General features: G+C 40.4%; 1 protein-coding gene across 3 annotated transcripts; it reads left to right on the top strand.

The window, feature by feature from the left end:
• The first annotated feature begins 4458 nt into the window (after positions 1–4458).
• tmem229b (transmembrane protein 229B) lies at positions 4459–21547 on the top strand. 3 transcript variants are annotated; one of them, XM_042222373.1, is made up of 3 exons: positions 4459–4602; positions 5368–5511; positions 18080–21547. In XM_042222373.1, the coding sequence occupies exon 3, from the start codon at positions 18132–18134 to the stop codon at positions 18726–18728; it is 597 nt and encodes a 198-aa protein (XP_042078307.1). In that variant the 5' UTR covers positions 4459–4602; positions 5368–5511; positions 18080–18131; the 3' UTR covers positions 18729–21547. The 3 variants fall into 3 exon arrangements, with proteins under 3 accessions (XP_042078307.1, XP_042078309.1, XP_005926055.1); XM_005925993.3 differs by lacking the exon at positions 4459–4602 and adding an exon at positions 4634–5290; XM_042222375.1 differs by lacking the exon at positions 4459–4602 and having other exon boundaries at positions 4631–5511; positions 18101–21547.
• Positions 21548–22301: the final 754 nt, after the last annotated feature.

Here is a 22301-nt window from a genome sequence, read left to right as displayed (position 1 = left end):
TATATATATATATATAAAATCACAAAATGACTTTTAAAGTTGACTTCTACAAAGTTGAATGTGTATCATTTGACACAAAGATCATTCAAAAAGGGAAGTGTAGTTTACATAATCTTTAAAAAAAGAGGAACTTTTTGCCTTTGTTGACATTCATCTTGAATTTTCAGTTAGCTAATAGAAAGTTGGCTTCATCAAAAAAGCAATAAAAGAGTATGTGTACAAATTTTGCAACTTGTATTCACCTGGAAATGTAGATTTATCTGCTGCACTATTCCAGTCTAATTGGTAAAAAAATTTAAATTATAGGACTAATAAGGGGAAACAAGACTGTCTACTTTCTGTAGTAAAAGAAGTCATTAAGTGAAGTACAGGGTATTAGCAGAAACAGGGTTTGGTACACCTGGCTGTTTTATCTGATTTTTGAGCATTCACAGGTGAAAACTAAAATAAATTTGGCATTTTGGGTAAACATTTGAAAGCCATCGCCATGTAGGGTTGATGGCTGATCTAACTAAGTGTAAGAATATGACAGCTCTCCTTTTTACTGACATCCAGGTTCAAAGTTATGAAGACTCAAAAATGTCAATAATAAAAAGCACAATACCCCTATATACTTTGAACTGTTCTTAGTGTAAAGCCAAAGTTGAATGAAAACTACATATTTAACTAAAGTAGCTCCTCAGGGAGGACACCCAATCAGCAGAGAAACTGAGAAGTGGTACTGATGTATTTTTAATACTGATATGTTAAAATCCATGTTGATGTTACAGACTCAAAATCAAATCCATGCAATAATCTACACAGTAAAAAAAATGAAGTATTTACAATCTGGGAAAGGAGATCACTGATTTCAAGTTGGTACGTTGTAATAAAAACTTGTTTTAGTAATAACAGGAGGAACATGTTAACAGGGAGAAATCGCTAATAAATCACAATATTGAGGTAAAGAACTTGTTGCTAAAGCAAATCAAACAGCTCTTTGCTAGCCATATTGTGACACCTTTACAGCTTTATTCAAGCTATTTCACCCAGCTTTCCTTATCTGATAAGAGGAAGATGATCAGCATGTTTTGTTAAAAGCTTTGGGGCATCCTCACCTCTGTCTGGACTCGATGTTTAAGGTACCTGCAGCTACAATTCCTACATATCACAAAGGCGTAGTCTGGTCCAGTCTGCTCATCTGGATGATGAGATCGATGCTGATTGCCAACATAACGATTCTGCAAGAGCATCCCTCCTTACTTTATGTGGCCTCATGGAAAATCCCGTCTATGTGGTATTTTTGCCTCTGCTGTTAATGTCCAGTTGAAATCATACCTGGTTAGTGATGTGCCCAAGCATACAGATAAGATTACCATAATCATATAATAAAGTTTTTCAAAACACTGAATGGCCTTTCAAATCTTGTTATAGGTACTTTGAAGACCACTTAGAGTTCGTATTAATATTTCAGTTATGTCCTGTAGTGCATTATGTCAGGTTTAATGATTGTACATAATATTACTGTTGTTACTGCGTGGGGTCAGGCAGTGCATTATCTGTTGTTTTGACTGTATCATCTACTTTACATACTGTATTTTTCCAGTACAATTCACACTCCCCGACTCATATATTTCTTGGCCAGCACATTGAATTAAATTAGTTTTCATAAATCCTATAATGACTCATGGAAAGTCCTTACTTAAGCTCTTGTTTGTGAACTATATGTATGTCTTGGATTGTGACTACACAGCAGCTTCATCATGTGCCTGGAGCACCTTTTCTTCTGCTGAAGTAAATTGTTTGGCAATAAGACTCAAGTTACCACATGCCCCTAAACACTGTGACTGGTTTCTTTTAACTGAAAGAGAAAGACATGCAGATGTCACTGGATATGTGTGAGGGTTCATACCTCAGCAAACTCCTAAAATATTCATTCAGCTGGAAGCCTGTGGGAAAATCCTCTCATGTCCATTAGTTTAAGATCAAAGGTCTAAACGGGAACGAGTAACAATGGATGTTTGGAAATTATGTTTATGTACTGCATGTGTTTTCTGAGAATTAAATATGTTTTAGGCTGAAACGGAGGTCAGCGCCACAGTTTACATCATATTGCAGCAGCAATTACTTAAAGTAATTCACTTTTGTTGTGAATTTTTTTTTAACTACAGAACTAAAATAAAAACAGGTGATTTTTCTTTGGATGCAACTTTTATATTATCCACTTTTAACATAATGCTTCCTGTCTGTGTTTCAGGGAGCGGGAAAACAAAGCACAAATGAGCCAAATATGTTTCTTTTTATATACTGTTTGTAAATAAATACAACCAAGCCATTTGGATCATCAAGAATAAGATTTCCGTACTGGATCAATCGAGGTCTACATTAACAATGACCACCTCTAGTGGTGTTGGCCAACTGGGTGCCAATGGAAACTGTGCTACTGTTGGCTGAAGACAAAGAAGCAAGAGAAAAAGAGGACGGGGGAAGGAATGTTAGGAGGCAGTGAGAGATAAGGTAGAAGTGAGACTAGGGACTAAAGGGGGAGAGCTGGCTGATATAAAGGAGCGACAAATAGATATATTGTGCGTGCAGGTGGAAGGGAAGTAAGGCCAGGAGCATAAAGAAATTAGGACTAGGTGTATAACAAAAAGACAGATGGCAAAGGAAAAAGCTTAAAGTGAATTATATGTCAGGCTGGACACTCAGGAAAGAGAAGAAGACTTGTATTGGCTGGCTAGACAGAGAGATTGAGTGGGAAGGGATGTGCAGCAGCTTAGGGTGATTAAAGGACAGAGATTGAAATGTGCTAACAAGTGAAGAGAGTGTGTTGAGAAGATGCAAGGAATACTTTTAGAAGTTCACGAATGAAGAAAATGAGAGAGAGGAGAATGGATGGAGGACATTGAGTAAATCAGAAAGTGCAGAGGATTCGTTTTGAAGAGTGGAAAGGTGGTAGGTCTGGATGACATACCTGTGATGGTATGGAGATGTTTAGAAGAGAGGACAGGGATCGACAAGATTGTTTTACACCATCCTGGAGATTAAGAGAATGTAATGGAGAACATTTGTACTTGTACTGAGCGTGAAGAACAAGGGTGAGCTGTAATAATTCAATCGAATTCAGTTTTGTTTCTATAGAGCTAAATCATAACAACAGTCATGTCAAGCACTTCATAATAACTAATTAACTAAATGAAATGCGGAGTGATCTATAAACACATAGTGACTGAAAAGGGTTAAAGAAGAAACACTCATAGGGAACCACAGCAGTCTAGGACTATTACAGCATAATTAAGGGATATGTTTTTTTTTAAAAAGGGAAGGTTTTAAGCCTAATCTTTGAAGTAGAGAGGTGTTCTGGTCCCCAAATCCAAACTGTGAAGAGAGACCTGAAAGCTGAAGGCTCTGCCTCCCATTCCACTTTAAAATATCCTAGGAACCACAAGTAAGCCAGCAGTCTGAGAGCAAAGTTTTCTATGAGGTCTCTAAGATAAGATGGGCCTGATTAATCAAATAAGGACTTTATATTTGATTCTAGATTCAACAGGAAGCCAATACGGGAGAAATATTCTCTCTTTTTAGCCCCCTTTTTTTTAGCATTCTGGACCAGCTGAATGCTTTTCGGGTAGTTTTTAGGACAGCCCACTAGTAATAAATTACAATAGTCCTATAAATAATAAATTCATGAACTAGTTTTTTAGCATCACTCTGAGACAGGATGTTTTTAATCTTTAAAGATTTTGCGCAAATGCAAAAAAGCAGTTTTACATATTTGTTTAATATGGACACTGAATAACAGATTCTGGTCTAAAATGGGAAAAAAGTCTTTTCACTAAGGTCATCCAGGTCTTTATGTCTTCAAGACATTTCTGCAGTTTAACTAATTTGCGTACGTTATCAGGCTTCATTGATAGATAGAGCTGTGTATCATCTGCATAGGAATGAAAATGCATGGTATGGGAAGCAGGCATAATGTAAACAGAATTGGTCCTCGCACAGAACCCTGTGGCACTCCATAATTAACATTAGTGTGTAATGAGGACTTTCCATTTACATGAACAAATTGGAGTCTATTAGATAGTTAAGATTCAAAGGGTAGTGCAGTATCTTTAATTCCTACAACATTAAAGATACTGCACTATACTGCACCGTAATATTTCATGTGCAATGATATATTATGGTAAATGCTACTGAGCAGTGCACTGAGATCTAGCAGGACAAGAGGGCATAAGAAGTACAATTTGCAACCTTTAATGCAATGTTTGCATTAAGAGTGTTGATGGAGAAGTAGAGAAAAGGTCAGAATCAGTGTGCATTTTGTGGATCTAGATAAAGCATATGATAGGGGGCCAAGACAGGAACTGTCATATTGCATGAGGAAGTCCGGAGTGACAGAGAAGAAGTATGTGAGGGTGGTGCAGGACACGTATGAGGACAGCAAGACAGTTCAGTGGGTTCAAGGTGGGGTTTACATCAAAGATCTGCTTCGGTTCCAGTTTGCAGTGATGATGGACAAATGGAGGGAAAGCAGGAGTCTCTGTGGACTATGGTGTTTGCAGATGACTTTGTCATCTGTATTGAGAATAGGAAGCAGCTGGAGGAAATCCTGGAGAGGTGGAGGTATGCTCTAGAGAAAAGTGGAAAAAGTAGAAGTAGAAGCAAGACAGAATATATGTGTGTGAATGAGAAGGAGACAATGAAGGAGGCAGTGAAGGTAGATGAGTTTAAATAACTGGGTTTAAATAAGCAATGGAGGATGCAGAAGAGAGGTGTAGAAGTGAGTGCAGACAGGGTGGAGACTACTGTCAAGCCTAATTTGTGACAGACAGATAGCAGCAACAGTGAAATGGAAGGTTTTTATAAGATAATAGTGAGACCTGCTATAATTTAGGATTTGAAAATGGTGGGCAAGCATAAAAGCGTGACTCTTCAAGTATTTTGCCAGGGTATGGATATCAAAAACAAAACTGCATTTAAAACTTTTAATCCAACTTCAGTGAAAGTCAGGACTAAACTAGCCTCGGAAATGTCGATCTATTATTCCAAGTCAGTGTTTGCGGAACTATTCCTTCATAAAAGTCTTTACCTGTGTTGTTTACATAGGTTAACACAGTTAAATTGTTAAAGTAGGCCATTCATTGTCCAACTGGGCGTGTGTGTATGGTTTTCTTCCGTCCTGTGACTTCACACTACATTACCTGAATGAGAGGGCTTCCGCCTGACTTCCAGCCCAATAATAAACAACCTGAAGCCACGCACACGCTGAGCTCCGGTGCAGAAACGGTTAACCAAAAGATGCAAGAACTGCGTGAGTCTGTCTGAGCATGTGCTGCTGGTGCCGCTGCTGCTGCAGTGAAGTAAAATGTGTCAATTTTCATCGGACAGTAGAGACACCGTGGAGGAGAAGCCGGGGACAGCAGATGAGCGGCAGGAAGCGGACACCGAGTCAACCAGGACAATCTCTCCGGGGGAGATGCATTTGATCGTCCGGCTTGTGTGCTGAGGGACACCGCAGAGCTCAGCCGAAAGGTAAACGAAATGCACAGACGATTATTCACGTCGGTGTGCTGGAGCTCAGCGACATGTAGCCAACATGTTAGGATTTAGGAGAAATAGCCATGATCAAAACAAGTATTCGTGAGGCTCCACAGTTATTATTTTGCAGGTTTTTGTAATGTATCCAACCGTGGGAATTTCACCCGCTTGTTACTAATGAGTGTTTCCTTGCAAGTTGATAGTTGTGCAGCCGCGTTTCTGTTAACCGTGCCGCAAATTTAGTACACCGAGGCTGGAAAAAACAGCTGGACATCCTGTGTCAAAACTGGTCGAACCGGTCATCACTTAACATGTTATGTGCACAGTTAGGCTGTTGCACCTGTTAAAATAAGGATATGTAAGCGTACACGAGCGCATTATAAAAGCAGCCTGCGCGTATAAGTGTGTCTTTTTCATTACGCGGAGGCTTTGTCAGAGGAAAGCAAGTGTTTTCAAACCCTCTCTGTTTTGAATCTGGCCTTTTTAAATTATTATTTGTTAAGGATAACCATACCGCACTGCTCAGTAGGAAGGAGGCGTGATGCTGCAGCGGAGTCTCGTCAGCCGGGCCTGCGCAGTGGCCCGTAGTTTTCCAGGGACAGGATAAGATGACTTTGGACATCTAATTACAAGTAGACAAGCGATTCTTTTCTGTCATGACTTCTCTTCTGGATCATGGTCACACTGTAGGATGTGTTTTTACAGAAACACGGTGCCATATGGGGTTTGGATTTTCAAAATCCCTCATTGATTTATTCCATGTAAGGCCTGCAGTTCACTATCATTTGGGGTGAGATAATCCCTGCTGCTGCAGCCTCTGTAGCCTATATCCCGCCTCAGCCTTTTACACTGACTCTATTGACATTTTGGACCTATTTATAAGCCATTCACTAGATTTCACAGTGAGGATTCCCCGAATGACCCGTTAATATAAATGCAAATGCTTGAAAACACTGCATTTATCAGCGTGTGGGCATCTAAATGAACGTAGCTGTACAAATGGACCTGTTACCTGTTTCCATACACATATATGAATTGCTAACCTCTTGAGTTATCAGGCTTTTTAAGACGCGTGAAGGAAACGTCACAGCCCCACATTTTTTAAAGACAATAAAAAAAGTGAATTTCAGTCAACACCAGCACAACAGTGTCAGTGTTTTTGTTGTTGTTGTCATTTTCACCACTCAGTAAAGTTCATTTAACCTAGTTTCACTTTATATTTTTTCCACTGATCATCCACGAAGCAGGATGGATCCATGCTTTCGTGTTGTTTCCGTGAATCCTGAGCCTACCATGTAAATGTCTTAGCAGAAATGAACACTCATCAGACCAGGCAGCAGTTTCCAGCCTTCTGTTGTCCAGTTTTGGTGAGCCTGTGCAAACTTTAGCCTTCGTTTAATGTTCTTAGCTGGCCAAAGTGGCCGCTGGTGTGGTCTTCTGCTACAGGGGTTATTTGAGAACTGCTGTTCACTGGACATTTTCTCTTTTTCATACAACTGTCACTGTAAACCCCAGAGATTGTTGCGCAGAAAAATAGATGAACAGTTTCTGAAATACTGGCATCAACAACCATTCTGATACTCACTTTGAACTTCAAAAGATCGTCTTGACCATGTCTACTTCCATTGTTGTTGTCATGTGATGGCTGATTGGATATTTGTGTTTACGAACGGTTGAACAGATATACCTAATGATGTGGCCGCTAAGTGTAAGTTTATATTTTTAGGGTTGCGTTAAAACTCTTCAATTAGTTAAAAAGAACCACCACTGAGCAAGAGAACTGAAGATATTGATCGCAAATTACATCCACGTAGAGGCATCTATAATACATGCACAAAAGAGGAGCAAGGCATGGGTTCATTCTGTATTTGCACTTATGCACTTTGGTATATGCTGGTGAAAAATGTGCGTTTCCATTAAGTTGTCTTTGTGTTCTGGACTAAGCACATTAGTGTCATGTTTATCATTATTGGATACATCTTGATTTATGGAGTTTATGGTTTAAAAAACTCAAGTATTAAACTCTGATCAGAGCAGGTGCCAGTCCAGCACTCAGCTTCTTTTGTTTTTCAAAGATCTCTTCCCTTCTAAAACCTGTGCACCGAGACCAATCTCAATTATGTGCTGTCAAAGATTGATTACCAAGCTGTCTGATAGAAGATTAACATGCGCCTGCACCCCTCCATTATAGACATTACTCTCCATTGCAGCATGATGACCATGTCAGTAAATCTCCTGCTTTCTTTACAGCTGCTCCACGATTTCTAATCTATGGTCCATGACCCCTATGCTACCCTGGATAGAGGGCTTAGCTCCAATATCTCAGGGCCTCTCACTAAATTGCAAAAAGCTCAAGAGCTGGAATGAGTGTGATTGGAGGAAGGTTGTGAAAACAATATGAGAGTATTTTGGGGATTGTGAAGGGTAATTCTTAAGATATTTTTTGGGTAATAAGGAACGATGATAAACTGACATATAGGCTGGCAGAGAAGAAGAATGACAGAAGGACATGCAGTTTAACTATACAGAAAACAACCCAGTGCATTTCCATCCTCCGGGATACCCGAACACACTTATCTTTAGGCATCATTCTCCGTAATGTTATTCCTACCAGCAGCACAGAGTACGCTTCCTCTGCACTGCGCGTTGATTGCCAGATAACTTTGGAAATCCCACGTCACCGCATGAGCTGAGAAAGCCGTAAAGAGTTGAAGTCACTCCTCTTGTCAGGCTCTCCTGTTTCATTCATGACGCTCCTCAGCTATTTCTGTCACTTTCCAGGAGTACAACTGAACGAAACACTGCAAGTGCTTTTACAGGAGAGTCTGCACTCTGTGTTCCCGTTTTATGTGTGGCCATTCAGAATAACTGTAAGCTTATATAATCGAGAATGTAACTGTCAATTTAATGAATTTCAGGAACTATAACTTAAAGAGGCGACCCCGGAGACATATCTAAACACTGCAGCAACCAAACATCCTTATATAGAAAAAAAACACCTTTTCTTCTTTAAAAAAAGTTTTCTATCAACAAATCTGAGTAATACCTGATTTGTGTAATAAAGTCTTCATTGCAGTCTTCATCAGGTCATTGAGAGGTAATCAGGTATATTTGTTTCTATCAGTGAGAATGAACCCTTCAGCGTTCATACCACTCGGTTTATTGAGTGCACTCCTCCCCCACCGCTCTGTTTGTTTTGTTCAGGCTTTCACCTTGCAGATATAGAAAGAATGCCTACTATAAAGTTATATGAGCCTCTGTTGGCACTGCTGTGTCCAGGCTTTTAGTCCTCGTGGCGTCTCTCCCGCTCTATCAGCAGCTCGGATACTTTACGTGCCCCCGGGGAATCTCTGGAATTAGGGGGATGCTGTGAAGGAAGGAGGGAGAAGTGTGTCTTTGTCTTTAGCATCGAGGTATCATTGTCTCGTAATTCCATCTGTTTTCATTTGTTTATAATATATATCATGGATAGTGTGAAATCCAGAGACTGGAATAAAATGTTTTGCCAGAGATAGCGCTAACTTAAAGGTGACATCCATCAGTATACCTCCTCTAACCGAAGCACCAAGGTTGTGTTGATAGTGGAAAGGGTTAGTTTATCAACAGTTTTCAGACCAAAATACAAACATTCCCCTATCGCAGATTCTAATGAAAATTTCCTGCCTTATACATAAAACAAATGGAGAAGCAAGTATGACCGTATCATAAGGATTCTTAGAATAATGATCTTCTGTCGTCTGTTTATATATACAGTTCACGTCAGTGGTGTACAGTGAAGAATAAAGAACAACAAGGTTTCATGATACTCCTAATAAAGGTTGGTAAAATAGCCTCAGAATTATGTCATATTTCTAGAAAATTAGCATTAATAATATTTCTGAGGACTAATTTCTATCTACGTTGATAGAAAAAAAGAGTGTTTTGTTGATGCTTGCAGCTTGGAAGCTAAAAGACAGTTTCCATCCTTCTTTTCCAGTCACTACTGTCATTGGGGCGATCGTGGCTCAAGAGTTGGGAGTTCGCCTTGTAATCGGAAGGTTGCCGGTTCGAGCCCCGGCTTGGACAGTTTCGGTCGTTGTGTCCTTGGGCAAGACACTTCACTCGTTGCCTATTGGTGGTGGTCAGAGGGCCACCGGGCTGCCAGACGCTGTAGCTACACTGTAGCTTGCCGTGAATGTGTGTGTGAATGGGTGGATGACTGGTTGTGTAAAGCGCTTTGGGGTAAGCGCTATACAAATACAGGCAAATACAAATTTACCATTAACATACTTCCTAATTTGAACTGTGAATCTATTGAAAGACAAGGTGGCAGCAGCAGGATCGTACTGCACAAGCAGTGCCACAGCACAAGTCAAATCCAAGCATGAATGGAGCCTCGTTAGTATGAGTATAAAAAAATCACTTTAAACTTAACCTTTCAACTTGTCCAGACAATACTGCCACATAATAAAACTGAGACACCCTCTCTACCTGGGATGGTGTAGCCTGGGTCGAGCTTTTAAACCACCTCCTTAAAGCCCTCGGTCACTGCATCAGTAATAATTTCCATCCGCTGTTTGCTCTTCCTGTCATATGAAGTGCTCCAGCAATTGTTGACTTTTGGACCACACATCACCAGCTGTTAATATCTCCTCTGCAGCCTGTTTGTACTTTTTTGCCTCAAGTGGTGAAACAAGTTTGTGGTTTTCACCTTTAGCAGCAACAGTTGTTGAAGATGCTCCAGATGAGGCTGCACTTGAGGCTCTTCCTCTCAAATGCCCGGGCTTGTCTTGCTGTTGTGGGCACTATAGAAATGTATATATCACAGGCCTGTCTCCCAGTATAGTCACAGATGCTTGAAAAGCATCACTGTTGCGCTAATAGTATCGAATAGTTTTATGAGACTGGCAAAAAAGAGAAAAAGCACTCTTCCTTTAATAAAAGTAATGTTCATATCTCTCCACTCCTCAGAGGTTGTGAATGTCTCAGCTACAGTTTTTTATTTTGTATTTTTTTAATTCCAGTTCAAGTGAAGCGGGGAAAAAGCTCACTGTTCAGATCACTGAAAAGATGATGCATCACATGTAAAAAACACAACTGCTTGATTGGTAATTGTAATGTGATTACAACGGATTACATAATAAAAGAAAAGAAATATAATGTGGTTACAGTAATGTTATACCTACAACTGGCCATGGAGGCGATGATTCTTGGATATTCTTCATAACCTTCATTGATGATACACATAAAAACAATGCAAAGTGCATCACAGTGGAAAGAAATTAGAACGTAGCTATATACACAAAATGCAACGACATGGAAATCAGGTTTGAAAGTAGTGACTGGCCAAGGATTTGCACAGTTTTCACATTTTTTGGTTTTTTGCATTACAGAAAAAACACTTCTATCTTTGTGTGACTGCCGATCATGATGAATTCCTTCAAGACTGTAGGATAGTGTACATCCTCACATTTAAATGCTTATCACGTTCCCGTGTCTTACTGATGCCAGGTTTTATACCCTGCCTTTTAAATGCAGGCACTGGGATCAGCTGTAAATAGATCAGTCCACATAGATGTGGCTTGTTGAGCGTGTTTTGGTGTATTGGAACTTTTATTTGCTTCATCTTACAGAAAAGGTAGATGTGATATTTAGGAGAGTGACAGTTTGTTGTTTCAGGGGTAATCGACCTGCCTTCTGGAATCATTTGGGATCAGTTTATTTTGCGATACCTCGGTAGGTTTTCCCATCCCCCTTCTTTCACCCCTAACTCTTATTGGACATTTTTACGTAGGCCCTGTTAAACACACACTTCTTGCCGCTTGCTCATCGTGCTTCTAAAAAAGCAGTATTGACCAGGATCAGCTAATGGTGATCAAGGAAGAGACAGCAGTCCTACAGATTCCCAGTCATAGAACTAGCAGCATTCTGTACACTCTTGGGGAATTAACGGGCTAATAATCATTTAGAAAATCTCACTTAAGAAGCTGGAACTTGTTTGGATTTTTAGCACCAGTGGATAATCATGTGTGCTCATTGCAATTCTGACTGGTGTATTTCAGCAGAAGAAGGCACAAAACATAAATACATTTGCTTTAAAGCGTCAGTATTTTCAAGTTGATTACATCAAGGGCATGTCGCCTGCAGTGCTGTTTCCATCAGTGGAGATGAAGCAGTGGTTAGGTCACCTTGGTGACTGACGCTTAGCTGCAATGGATATTGCTGGTTTCTATACACTCCACTGCAGCCTTCAAAAAGTGACCTTCTAAAAGTCTGCATAGGCCTGGGATCCGTGCCACGGGGAGATATATAGTGCATGAAGGGATTATCCTGTGCTGCAACGTGGTGTGTTTCTGATATGGTGTCAGAGTTCACAGCTGTCAGCATACTGTTAGTAATGTAAAGGTATCTGTGTGTATCTTTTCTTTTTCAAATTGACTTTGGCTGAATTCTCATTTGGTGTGTTTTATTTGTGCCGTTCTTCTGTTTTTTCACTGCTGTCAAGAGATGCATCTCAGAGACTTGACACTCTTGTTTTCAACCAGACCCTCAGCTTTTTTTCATTTAAAAGCTCACACATGGCTGGTGTTTACCCTCGTGTCCTCAGGCAAACCCCTCTTAATCCGTGGTTACACTTCCCCCTCTTTCAGTTCAGAGAGCACCCTGCCTGTGTTGTGTCTCCCCATGGTCATACTGAGGTTTACAAAGCAGGCAGCTCCATCACATCTGCCATTCTGATCACCATCAGACTGTGATGTCCCGTCGCGGGGCTCAATAGAGTGCAACGGCGATGCGGGTCCCAGCAGCAGGAGCTGGAAAGAGTCCTGCTGGTCAATACTTTGGCCCGATGAGAGAACCGTTGGGGTTGCGGGTTGGTGGGCGATATCCTACAACGACTGCAACAGCAGCAGAATCAAATAGCACCCAGTGTGTGAACTGTGTCATGCTGAGGCAACAAGTCAATAGATATTCCTACACGCACACACATTTAAAGGAGGGAGCAGAGGTGTCCTGTCAGCTTTTAAGATGCTGACAATGTAATCACATCAACCAGCAAGGGAGCTTTGTATGTGTCATCACCAGTAACTCTCCCCCGATTTCCCATCAGCCCCCCCACTGTTTGCCTTAAAAAGCAAAAGTGGAGCAAAAAGGTCAGGTAGCAATGTCTGTGGTGTCCAGTGTTAACATTCAACGTATAATAAAACAACCTCCCTGTGATTTTAGGGATACCAGACACCAAATTTAAAATTGATTCAAATGAACAAAGTAACAAAAGATTGAACCAAATAAGTTTTTTTTTCATGTCATAGTTTAATGTTTTCAATTCCAGAAAAGCTTTTGAGGAAAAAAAAATACTAGCTCATTTTGAATTTGATGACAGCAACATGTCTCACAAAGGTTAGGCCATATCTGTGTAACATCTCATGCTTCTTTCTTGTTTCAACATAAGCATCTGCGAACTGAAGAGTTGTAGGATGTCTGGGAGGGAATGTTGTCCCATTCTCATCTGATATATCATTATAGCTACTCAAAAGTCCTGGGTATTCTTTGCCGTATTTTTTCCATGGTGTGCCAAATGACACACTGGTGAGAGGGCGCCACCATATGCTTCCTAGAGAACGCATAAGATAGGATGTCAAGAGAGAAACTGTGGTACTGCATGAGGAAGTCAGGAGTGGCAGAGAAGTATGTGCAAGTGTGAGAAATCAAGCTCAGTAGAAGGTGTGTGTGAATTAGCGGTAGGCAGGTGTAACAGTGAGGCTACATGGAGCAGAGGTAGTGAAGGTGGATGAGGATGTTCCCCACGTTCATCACAATATGCTACAAAAAACAAAGAAAAAGGATTGCACTATTACGAAACTGCATAAGCAAGTATTGCACAGTAAACAATCAGAGAGGTTTCCATTGTAATCTTATCTTTGTGATAACTCTCTAAAATGTAGTGTAAAGAACGGGTTGGGCGGCTGAATATTTCAGCGAGTCTGATAATATTAACGTCCCTGTTATATATTTCCAAGAGACAGGAACCTACTGAAGAGAAAGAAACAACCCACATATTTTCAGTACTTTCAATGAAAATGATTTCTTTTTATATAAAGCTAAGAGCAAGTCATGTTTGCTGCACTACTCTACTAATCATTTTAAGCCTTTTCTTTCACCCCCGAATATATCTACAGGCCCTTTGGCACAAAGTCCAGGGTTAGACGGCTGAATGTCGTCTCACATATTTTTCGTCATTAGCGGCTTAGTGGGCATGAGACTGCTGTCAGTGAAGCAAAAAAAAAAAAAGAGAGAGAAGAGAGAAGGGGGAACTGAACTGAAAGAAGAAAGTGTGGGAATAGAATTAAGGCATGTGATACTCGAGTGAGAATGGGAAGCTTATTAGTTTGTGAACTCTTTTAAGGCCATTTTCAGTTCAACATTTTGACCATCACCACAGCCTTGTTCTTTATTTCCCCCCCTACCATAAGTGGGAGGGGGATCAACTGAGAAACCGAGGATGTGGTCTTATTACGCTGACTTTTCAGTGAGAAAGTAAAAATATCTTAAAGAAATCCTGCAAATTTTATTTTAAATAGGACCACGATTTACATTTAGGTCCATGTGTTTATGTCACATTTGTAAAAAATTTTCCTCTACATACATTCTATAAAAATATGATCTCAGCTTTTATTCAAGCGCTTTAACAAAAGTATAAAGATTTACATCCATCTTCATGCATAGTGCCTCATTTTCAGAAGCTTCAATAAGATTCAATTTGGATGCAAATCTTTCACAGCCAATGCCTGCCTGAAGCCCAGAGCCAATGGACAAGTTGCAAACTTATGTTGCTTTTTGCACTTTGCTTTGAGTCATTATTTATTTGCCCAGTGAAGCACAGTCTGATCAGTTTTGCAGCATTTGGCTAAATCTGAGCAGAGTGTATATTCCTGTACACACAGAATTCATCCTGCTACTTATACCCGCAATCATCAATAAACCTTAGTATCCAGGTTCCCCCATGTGTGGTATAAGTGGCATAAATAGATCAAACTAAATAAAAGCAAGCCTGCAAAAGTGGGTCTTAAGCTTCTTTTTAAAGGTATCAGCAGTGGCCACAAATCTTAAATCCAATAAAAACCAGTCACCAGTGGTAAAGATTAGTGCTATCATATTTTTTTATAAGTTCTAATATATTTAGACCAGAAAGTCAAGGTTTCTTAATAACAGCATCTTTACTGAATGTTCCCTCATCCTCTTGACAGTAGAATAATTCATTTCAATTTAATTCAGTTTTATTTATATAGCACCAAATCGCAACAAGGCGTGTTACATTTTAGTTTAAAGACCCAACAATAATACAGAGAAAACATGGGCATGTGCTTTGGCCACAGTAGGATATATATATACAGTATGCAATACTTTTGTGATTTGGTCATCTCACGCAGAATTGGTTTTAAATCCTTTTTGGATATAGGTTCATGAGTGCCTGATTACACTACGTGATGCTATGAATAAAATGCATTAAGCTAACCACTATATGTATACAGGTATTTAACCCACTCCTGAAGGATGACTTTTGTTTTGAAGTGTTTTAGAAGGAAAAGCTGTAAATTACATGGAAAGTAAACTGGGTCAAGTGTCAGGTATAGGCGGTGCCATGGACTATCTGTCTCGTTTCTCTTGGAAGGAGACAGATAGGAGGCATCCTCATCTTGCTCTCACCTTACCCCTGTCTGCTCTACTGAGAAAGTAAGTCAATATAGCATTAGGAAGCCTATTATCATAGGCTTCATCTGCAGGTATTGCCCCCTGCTGGTTATTAAAAATAATGCAAGTTTGTGCACTTGGGCAATGGTGCATTTTTTCAGACCAAGTGGTCCTCTCTAATCCTGCACACATAGTCTGTGAATACAGTGCAACATAGCACTTTGCATTTAACATTTTGGTAAAGTCACTATCACGTCGAGAGTGAGATTAGAAGATCCATTCGACTCATGTCTGATCACAGACTATATGGCAGAGGTGGGCAACTCCAGGCCTCGAGTGCCGGTGTACTGCAGGTTTTAGATATCACTTTGGGTCATCACACCTGAATCACATGATCAGTTCGTTACCAGGCCTCTAGAGAACTTCAGGACATGTTGAGGAGGTCATTTAGCCGTTTGAATCAGCTGTGTTGGATCAAGGACACATCTAAAACCTGCAGGACACCAGCCCTCGAGGCCTGGAGTTGCCCACCTCTGCTATACGGCTTAAGCTTGAATCAAGTCAGCATACTCAGCACAAAGAGTGGAAAGAAGTGGAACCTGCTAGCCTGGCTCCATCCAAATAACATATACCCATCAGCACCATTCACTCGCTACATGTTCGATAGGTCAGTGTAATTTCAGAACCCTGAACGTGAGAATGTGTTGAATCTTCAGTGTTTTTTCCACTTTAAGGATAAGTGCTAAGATTTCATTAATGTCCTTATCTTTCAGGCGCTAAAGGGAAATTTACTTGATTATTTTCATAAAGGTCACAAGGAGCTGTTCTGATGCAGTAAACCCTTTAACGGGAACCAGTTCTTGCAAAAGGCTAAAGCTTGTGCTCACAATATTTGACAACTATTGGCTGACCCAGTCATGCTGGAAGGGATGAGAAGGAGAGTATTTCCCAGGGAGCCACAAAAAGATGGTATAAAGGGTTTAGGGAGGTCAGTTGGTCCATCGCTGTGGCCCAGTTCCTCACATGAAACCCTTGTTTCTTGTTTGGGAGAAATGTGTTAATCCCCAGGGACTCACTCTGGGCCCCAGCAAACCTTTGAAGGAATAAATAGCCCCAAAAAATCAGCTTTTGTTCTTCAAACCAGCGTTTGTACTTTTACTTTTGTACCTCTCTCAGAGCTTGTATTTAACAGACCGGTTATGAGCTATTGTATAATAACTGCCACTATGACACAGTTTCCTCTGGAAACATTGTATAGCAGATGATATATACACACAGTGGTCTTATAAACTATGTAGTCCTTGAACCTGCCAGTATGGAGCTGTTTTCCTTTTGTGTGTTTTTTTTATTGGACATGCAGTGTTTAAATAGAGGAAGGATCTAGCCCTGCGTGGGCCTTCTGATACCTGATACAAAGCCTGTGTGTGTGTGTCAAGCTGCAGGATTTAGAAAAAGAGCACATGATGTAGGTAGTCAGATGATGAAGCTATACCTTACATAAGAAACACCCGCAGTCACTCAGTAAATAGCATCAGCTGAGGGAAGGGCGTAGAGTTTAAGTGCTCTGCAGCCCTCTAGTCTCTAATTTAATCTTCCTGATGTCAGTACACTATTTCATCACCTTGTCCTTAATTGAACTATGGCTTGGTACCATTTACAATTAAACTTGTAATCCAAGATTACAGTCCTGGCAAACTGTTGTTAATAAAGATAACAGCAAATAGCTGTAGACCCCAGACAGCTTACACTTGTGTCATCACTACTTCAGAAGTTGGCAGGAGCTGTAATATTTAAAATCAGGAAAAGTAATGTATGTTTGTTGTTGTATGTTGTTTTCAGACTCTCCAGTAAGATACTGATAGAGTTTCTTTGAGGGCCAAACTCATAAAGAGTGCAGACAAGTTCATAAACAAATGAAAAGGAAACTGGAAAACAATATAATCCCTGCTGTCTTACCTCCACACTGTGGTCAAGTTGCAATGAAAAATAGGTGTGAATGTAGAAAGTCAAACAGTACAGGAGACACATGTGTGAATAGTTTTCAACACACCCAGGGTTGGAGTTTCACTAAAAAGAAACCCTTGTTGTATATTACAAATTACTGTAATTACTATGTAATTACTTGCCGGAGAAAATAATGTGTTACACTGATTATTATATTACTTGAAATACATTATCACATAATTATCAGTTAGCAACATAAACCTGAGGCTACAGCCCCACACACCATTACATCTCTATCCTAAAGAGGACACACAAGATCTTTTTTAGTTTTTAAATATAAACGCAAAACGGACAAAAACAAAGCAAATTTGAAAACAAGCCTAAAGAGTTTTCAAAGCGATTCTACTTTCAAAATATGTGCAGATAGAAATGAAGGTCACACGCCTGATATCGCTGCCTTGTTACCAACTGAAGAACAGGCTCTGGATGCTGGACCAGAGTCTGCATGCTTCTTTGCTACCTTTGTGTTAGCATGCTGTCTGTGCAGAGCTGAAGTTGTGTTATCAGTTTTATGCAGCTGTTTCTGTCCTGGACATTTTGCACTTTCACATTTCGCTCTTGTTTTAATTAATATCCAAATCTCCACTCCTGAATAGTTCCACTGCTCCGGTCGACTGATTTATCTCCTTCCTACACAAAAACCTGCGTACCTTGACGTTTGCATGATCAAAAAGTCAATACAGCTCTGATATGATGGAAAGAGACACTAACAATAAAAACGAGAAATGGATGTTAATACATTGAATAACTATAGCAGAACGAATGCCAACTATAAATACAATCTAAAGAGTACAACTTGAAAATTGTTAGAATTAATATGTATCCTGACCAGTGTCTTGCTGCCTGCTTGTCATTTTTCTGCCTCTTTCTTTCTCTCCTTTTCCTTCAGATCTTTGTTTTTTTGCTACAGTAAAGTCTGTGTGAAGGCGAGAGGAGGAAGGATGGTGACATCGGAAACCCCAGAGGCTCCCGTTCCTCTGACAGCGCTGTCACGCTGGTACCTGTACGCCATCCATGGTTACTTCTGTGAGGTGATGTTTACTGCAGCCTGGGAGTTTGTGGTCAACTGCAACTGGAAGTTCCCTGGCGTGACCAGTGTATGGGCGCTCTTCATCTATGGCACCTGCATCCTCATTGTGGAGCAGATGTACCTAAAGCTGCGCGGTCGCTGCCCCGTGCTGCTACGCTGCATCATCTACACTTTATGGACCTACCTGTGGGAGTTTGGTACGGGGCTGCTGCTGCGCCAATTCAACGCCTGCCCTTGGGACTACTCTGAGTTCCGCTACAACTTTAAGGGACTGATCACGGCTGAGTACGCGGTGCCCTGGTTCTGCGCATCCTTCATTGTGGAGCGCCTCGTCATCCGCAAAACGCTGAGGCTGCGCTTTCATGAAGGGCCTGAGGATGGTTGGTCAAACCATCAATCTGATGCTGGGGGTGGCCGAGGGAATGGAGGAACTGTGGGGGGTGGGAGAAGGAGAGAGAGGAGCAGAGGGATGGGAAATAATTCTAATGGCTACCTTAAAGCAGAATGAATCAAGGAATTGATAGAATGACACAATCCAAACCAGCCCAATCCAACCCTCCTTTTCACAAGCAGTCCTACCCCTCAGCTGTGTGAGATGAAGACACACAGCTGTGCAGACTGGGCTGGTATGCAGACAGCCAGACAACAAACACCTAACTGGGGCTTTAAATGCCCAAATCACACACTGTTAACACAGGGGTACCGTTAACTACATGCTGCTGTGTTTGCTGCATTTCATAACGCACCACCCATTTCCATGTGGGCTTGACCTTAAGGAGATCAGGGCTCTCTCTCCTGTCCCACAGTGTTTGGGTAAAAGAACTACTGTTGCAAAGAGTATGTGTGATTGTCCAGTGGAAGAATTAATTCACGAACAAATACATTATTAATGTTTTTCAGGGGCACATCAGTCTATATTAAAGCAGAATGCTTGCTGTGTAGAAATCATAGTAAAAAGTAGCTTGGTTGTGAAATGTCCTTTTTAAAATGTACATATTGTCCTTTAGTATTATTCAAAGTACTGTAGTAATGTAGCTACAAAAGGATCCATAAAGGTGCTGTATACCAGCATTTTATTTTGAAAGGTCACTCACGGCTAAAAATAAGGAGCTTTTGCGTGTGACAGGAAACAGCCTGCTGGTATGATACCACTATATATGTGCTTGCCTGAGTGAGGTGGTTAGCAGTGACTGAACTTTCAAAATAAAATACTTGTAGTCAACACCTTAAGAGTATACTGTCCACCCAGGAAGCAATGCGCCATCTGTCAGCTTATGTCACGACGAATGTTTCTCTGCAGTTAAAGAATACCCACAATGCCTAAAAAACAAAAAACAATGCATGAAAAAATTGTCTTCCAATATAATGTGACATTTTTTTTACAGAGCTCATTCAGCAGCCATACTGTGTGTCTCCACAATCAGTCTGCTGCTTGTGTGTTAATGACAGTAGCTCAGAAGGTGGAGCTGGTCCACCAGCTATCAGGGTTGATTGCCTGTTGTCTCCTTACTGCATGATGAAGTGTCCTTGAGTGAGACGTTGATACCCAAACTGCTCCCGTTGAGCAGGTCATGGCCTTGCATGGCAGCTTCTCCGCCACTGTGTGTGACTGTAGGTGTGTGTGTCTGCAAGCTTATATGATGGCACTAAATAAATGCAGGGACGCCTTTCTGCTGTCATGGTTACGAGTCACGACCATCAGCATAAAGCACAAAGCTTCTCGGTAATGTGCTTTTTTTTTGCAGCTGTTCAAAAACATGCACACGGCTCGCTGTCTGCATTTTATTTGCTTTAATGTTGTCGAGGCCACACATGCCTCATGTATGTATGTAACTGTCATTCACTGGAACACAATACTCCTTCCTGTCCAGTTACAGTGCACACGTATGAATATGTTTGCTGAACAAGTGAAGCCTGTGAACGGAGAATCTCATGGATGGACACCGAAGGTGAAGTATTGAATTCCAAGAAAAAAACTTTTTTTTATTTTATTTACAAAGAGTCATCGAATTATTGGTCTTTAGGTTTCCATTTCTGTCCCCGTTGTTTTTGTTGCCGACTTAAGTGAAGGAGAGGAAGTTCACAGTAGAATTTGTTAATAATTTACTGAAGAAACACTCACTTTTCAGCCAAAATGGAATTAGTTGCTCATGTGTTTTATAAATTCATGATGTGTAATTTGACCTCTTTGGTATTACGCTGGATGTTTCCATGCGAGGCAGAGTGCATCAGTGGAGCCGTATTATCAGCGCAACTAGGTTAAAATGCTCAAAACTCTGACACTTTTTAACATTCATGTCTTAAAAGCAGGTAACCCACACAGAATAATGGTAGTTCTAGACGTAGAAGGATCAAGAAGTGCATACACTTGCCTCCATATGCAGGAAGCGATGGCATTCTTTCTATGTGGTGCTAACTGTTTAAATGTAAAAGAGGTAAAACACTTCACTTTGATTTCAATGTACTGGAGGACTGATAGCATATACTGGTAGCATGTCATATAGAATATGATTGCTGAAAAGTATATGTTCTACAGGAAAGACACACTGTGCTTGATCAACTTAGACTTGAGCAGTTATTAGAAACTGATGGACTCTGTAAAACGGTGACCTTCATCTGTGTTGCGTCACTGAAATGCAGTGGCTTCCCTTCACTGTCTAAGCTGGGATGAAGTGCTGCCACCCGGTGGATACACTGAAAACAACTTTTATTATGCTACAATGGAAACTATAATGTGTAGAGAAAAACTTGTGAAAAAAACAAAAAACATGTTGTGGTTTTAACCCCATGGCATTTTTATCTAACTTTAACATGTTTATTTCATATGTGACTCAAAAGGCTTAAAAGCAATATAATCTATGCCCCAGCTATGTTTAACTTCTCTTTAAAATCCAATGAACTACAATATGGTATGCAGCTAATTAGTACTACTGCTTTAATGGAAGAAATTACAAGAAAATGCAAGTGTATTCTCCGCAATATGTGAATGAAGGCGTGCTGAGTGTGCATAGGGTGTTGTACAGAGACACTGTCTCTGTGTGTGCATGTAAAGTGTGTTAAAGTTGATACTCTGGTATTTTTACCTCCAGTGTGCATGTGCAAGTGCAAAAATTATCTCGTCAAGCTCAGATTTTAACCTGCTGATTATTAGCCCCCCATGCACTGTAACAGTTGCTTTAAAGAAACAAACAAAAAAAGAAATGTACAGGTTTTTAGTGAAATCACTGTACTGTATATCAATCATTTTGTTTTTTGTTCATGTATGATTTATCAGTTGCTGGGATTAAATATATTTATTGGATCTTGATATTTGTTTGTATGGAACCTTTTTTTAATGATCTATGTCAACAAAATGTATACATTTACCCACATTTCACTCAAAGACAACTCTGGATTCTTCAGGGTTCATCCTCGGGGTACAATGAATATCTGTACAGTAGCTCACAGCAGAGATTTCCCTCTGGATCAGGTCATGGCTACTCCTGAAAAGTAATACAACTAAATCTTTTCTCCTGCTTGGCTAAAGACCCAGAATTAAAAGTAAATAGGACGATGAAATTAGTTGTTTTACATCCATACAGTTTGAACATAAAACAAACTTATATAAAAGTTTTTTTGGGGGGGAACAGCGCACACATTAAAACCCCCCCTCAGCGTTGGAAAACATCTGCAGTCTGAGATTAAGCAGGTGTAAGTCTTTGTTTGAACATTTGACTTCTTTACATCAAGCTAATTGCTGCTTATGCGAAATCACAGAGCAGGCCATCAAACGTGCTTTACAAAAATGCTCATATCCTCAAGGGATGAGCAACTTTCCCTGTGATTGAGTAACTGGTGCTCTGAGTGAGAACTTCTAGGTCACTACATGTTCTAGTGCTTTCCTTCAGGAAGATTTTCACAGGGTCACATCTGAAACTGTAGCAGACACAATCTCATTCTTTCTCTAGATCCACAAAGACACAGTGTAATTTATTCTGACCTCTATACTTCACCGTCAACATCCTCAGCATCAGTAACTCTTTCCCATAGCTTCATGGTATCATCACTTTTATCCCTCTGTAGTTATTGCAGCTCTGCACAT

This window comes from Haplochromis burtoni, unplaced genomic scaffold (assembly GCF_018398535.1).
Source record: "Haplochromis burtoni strain Fernald_Lab_line unplaced genomic scaffold, NCSU_Asbu1 Contig_85, whole genome shotgun sequence".
Lineage (NCBI taxonomy): Eukaryota > Metazoa > Chordata > Actinopteri > Cichliformes > Cichlidae > Haplochromis > Haplochromis burtoni.
This window is presented reverse-complemented; position numbering and strand designations above follow the sequence as displayed.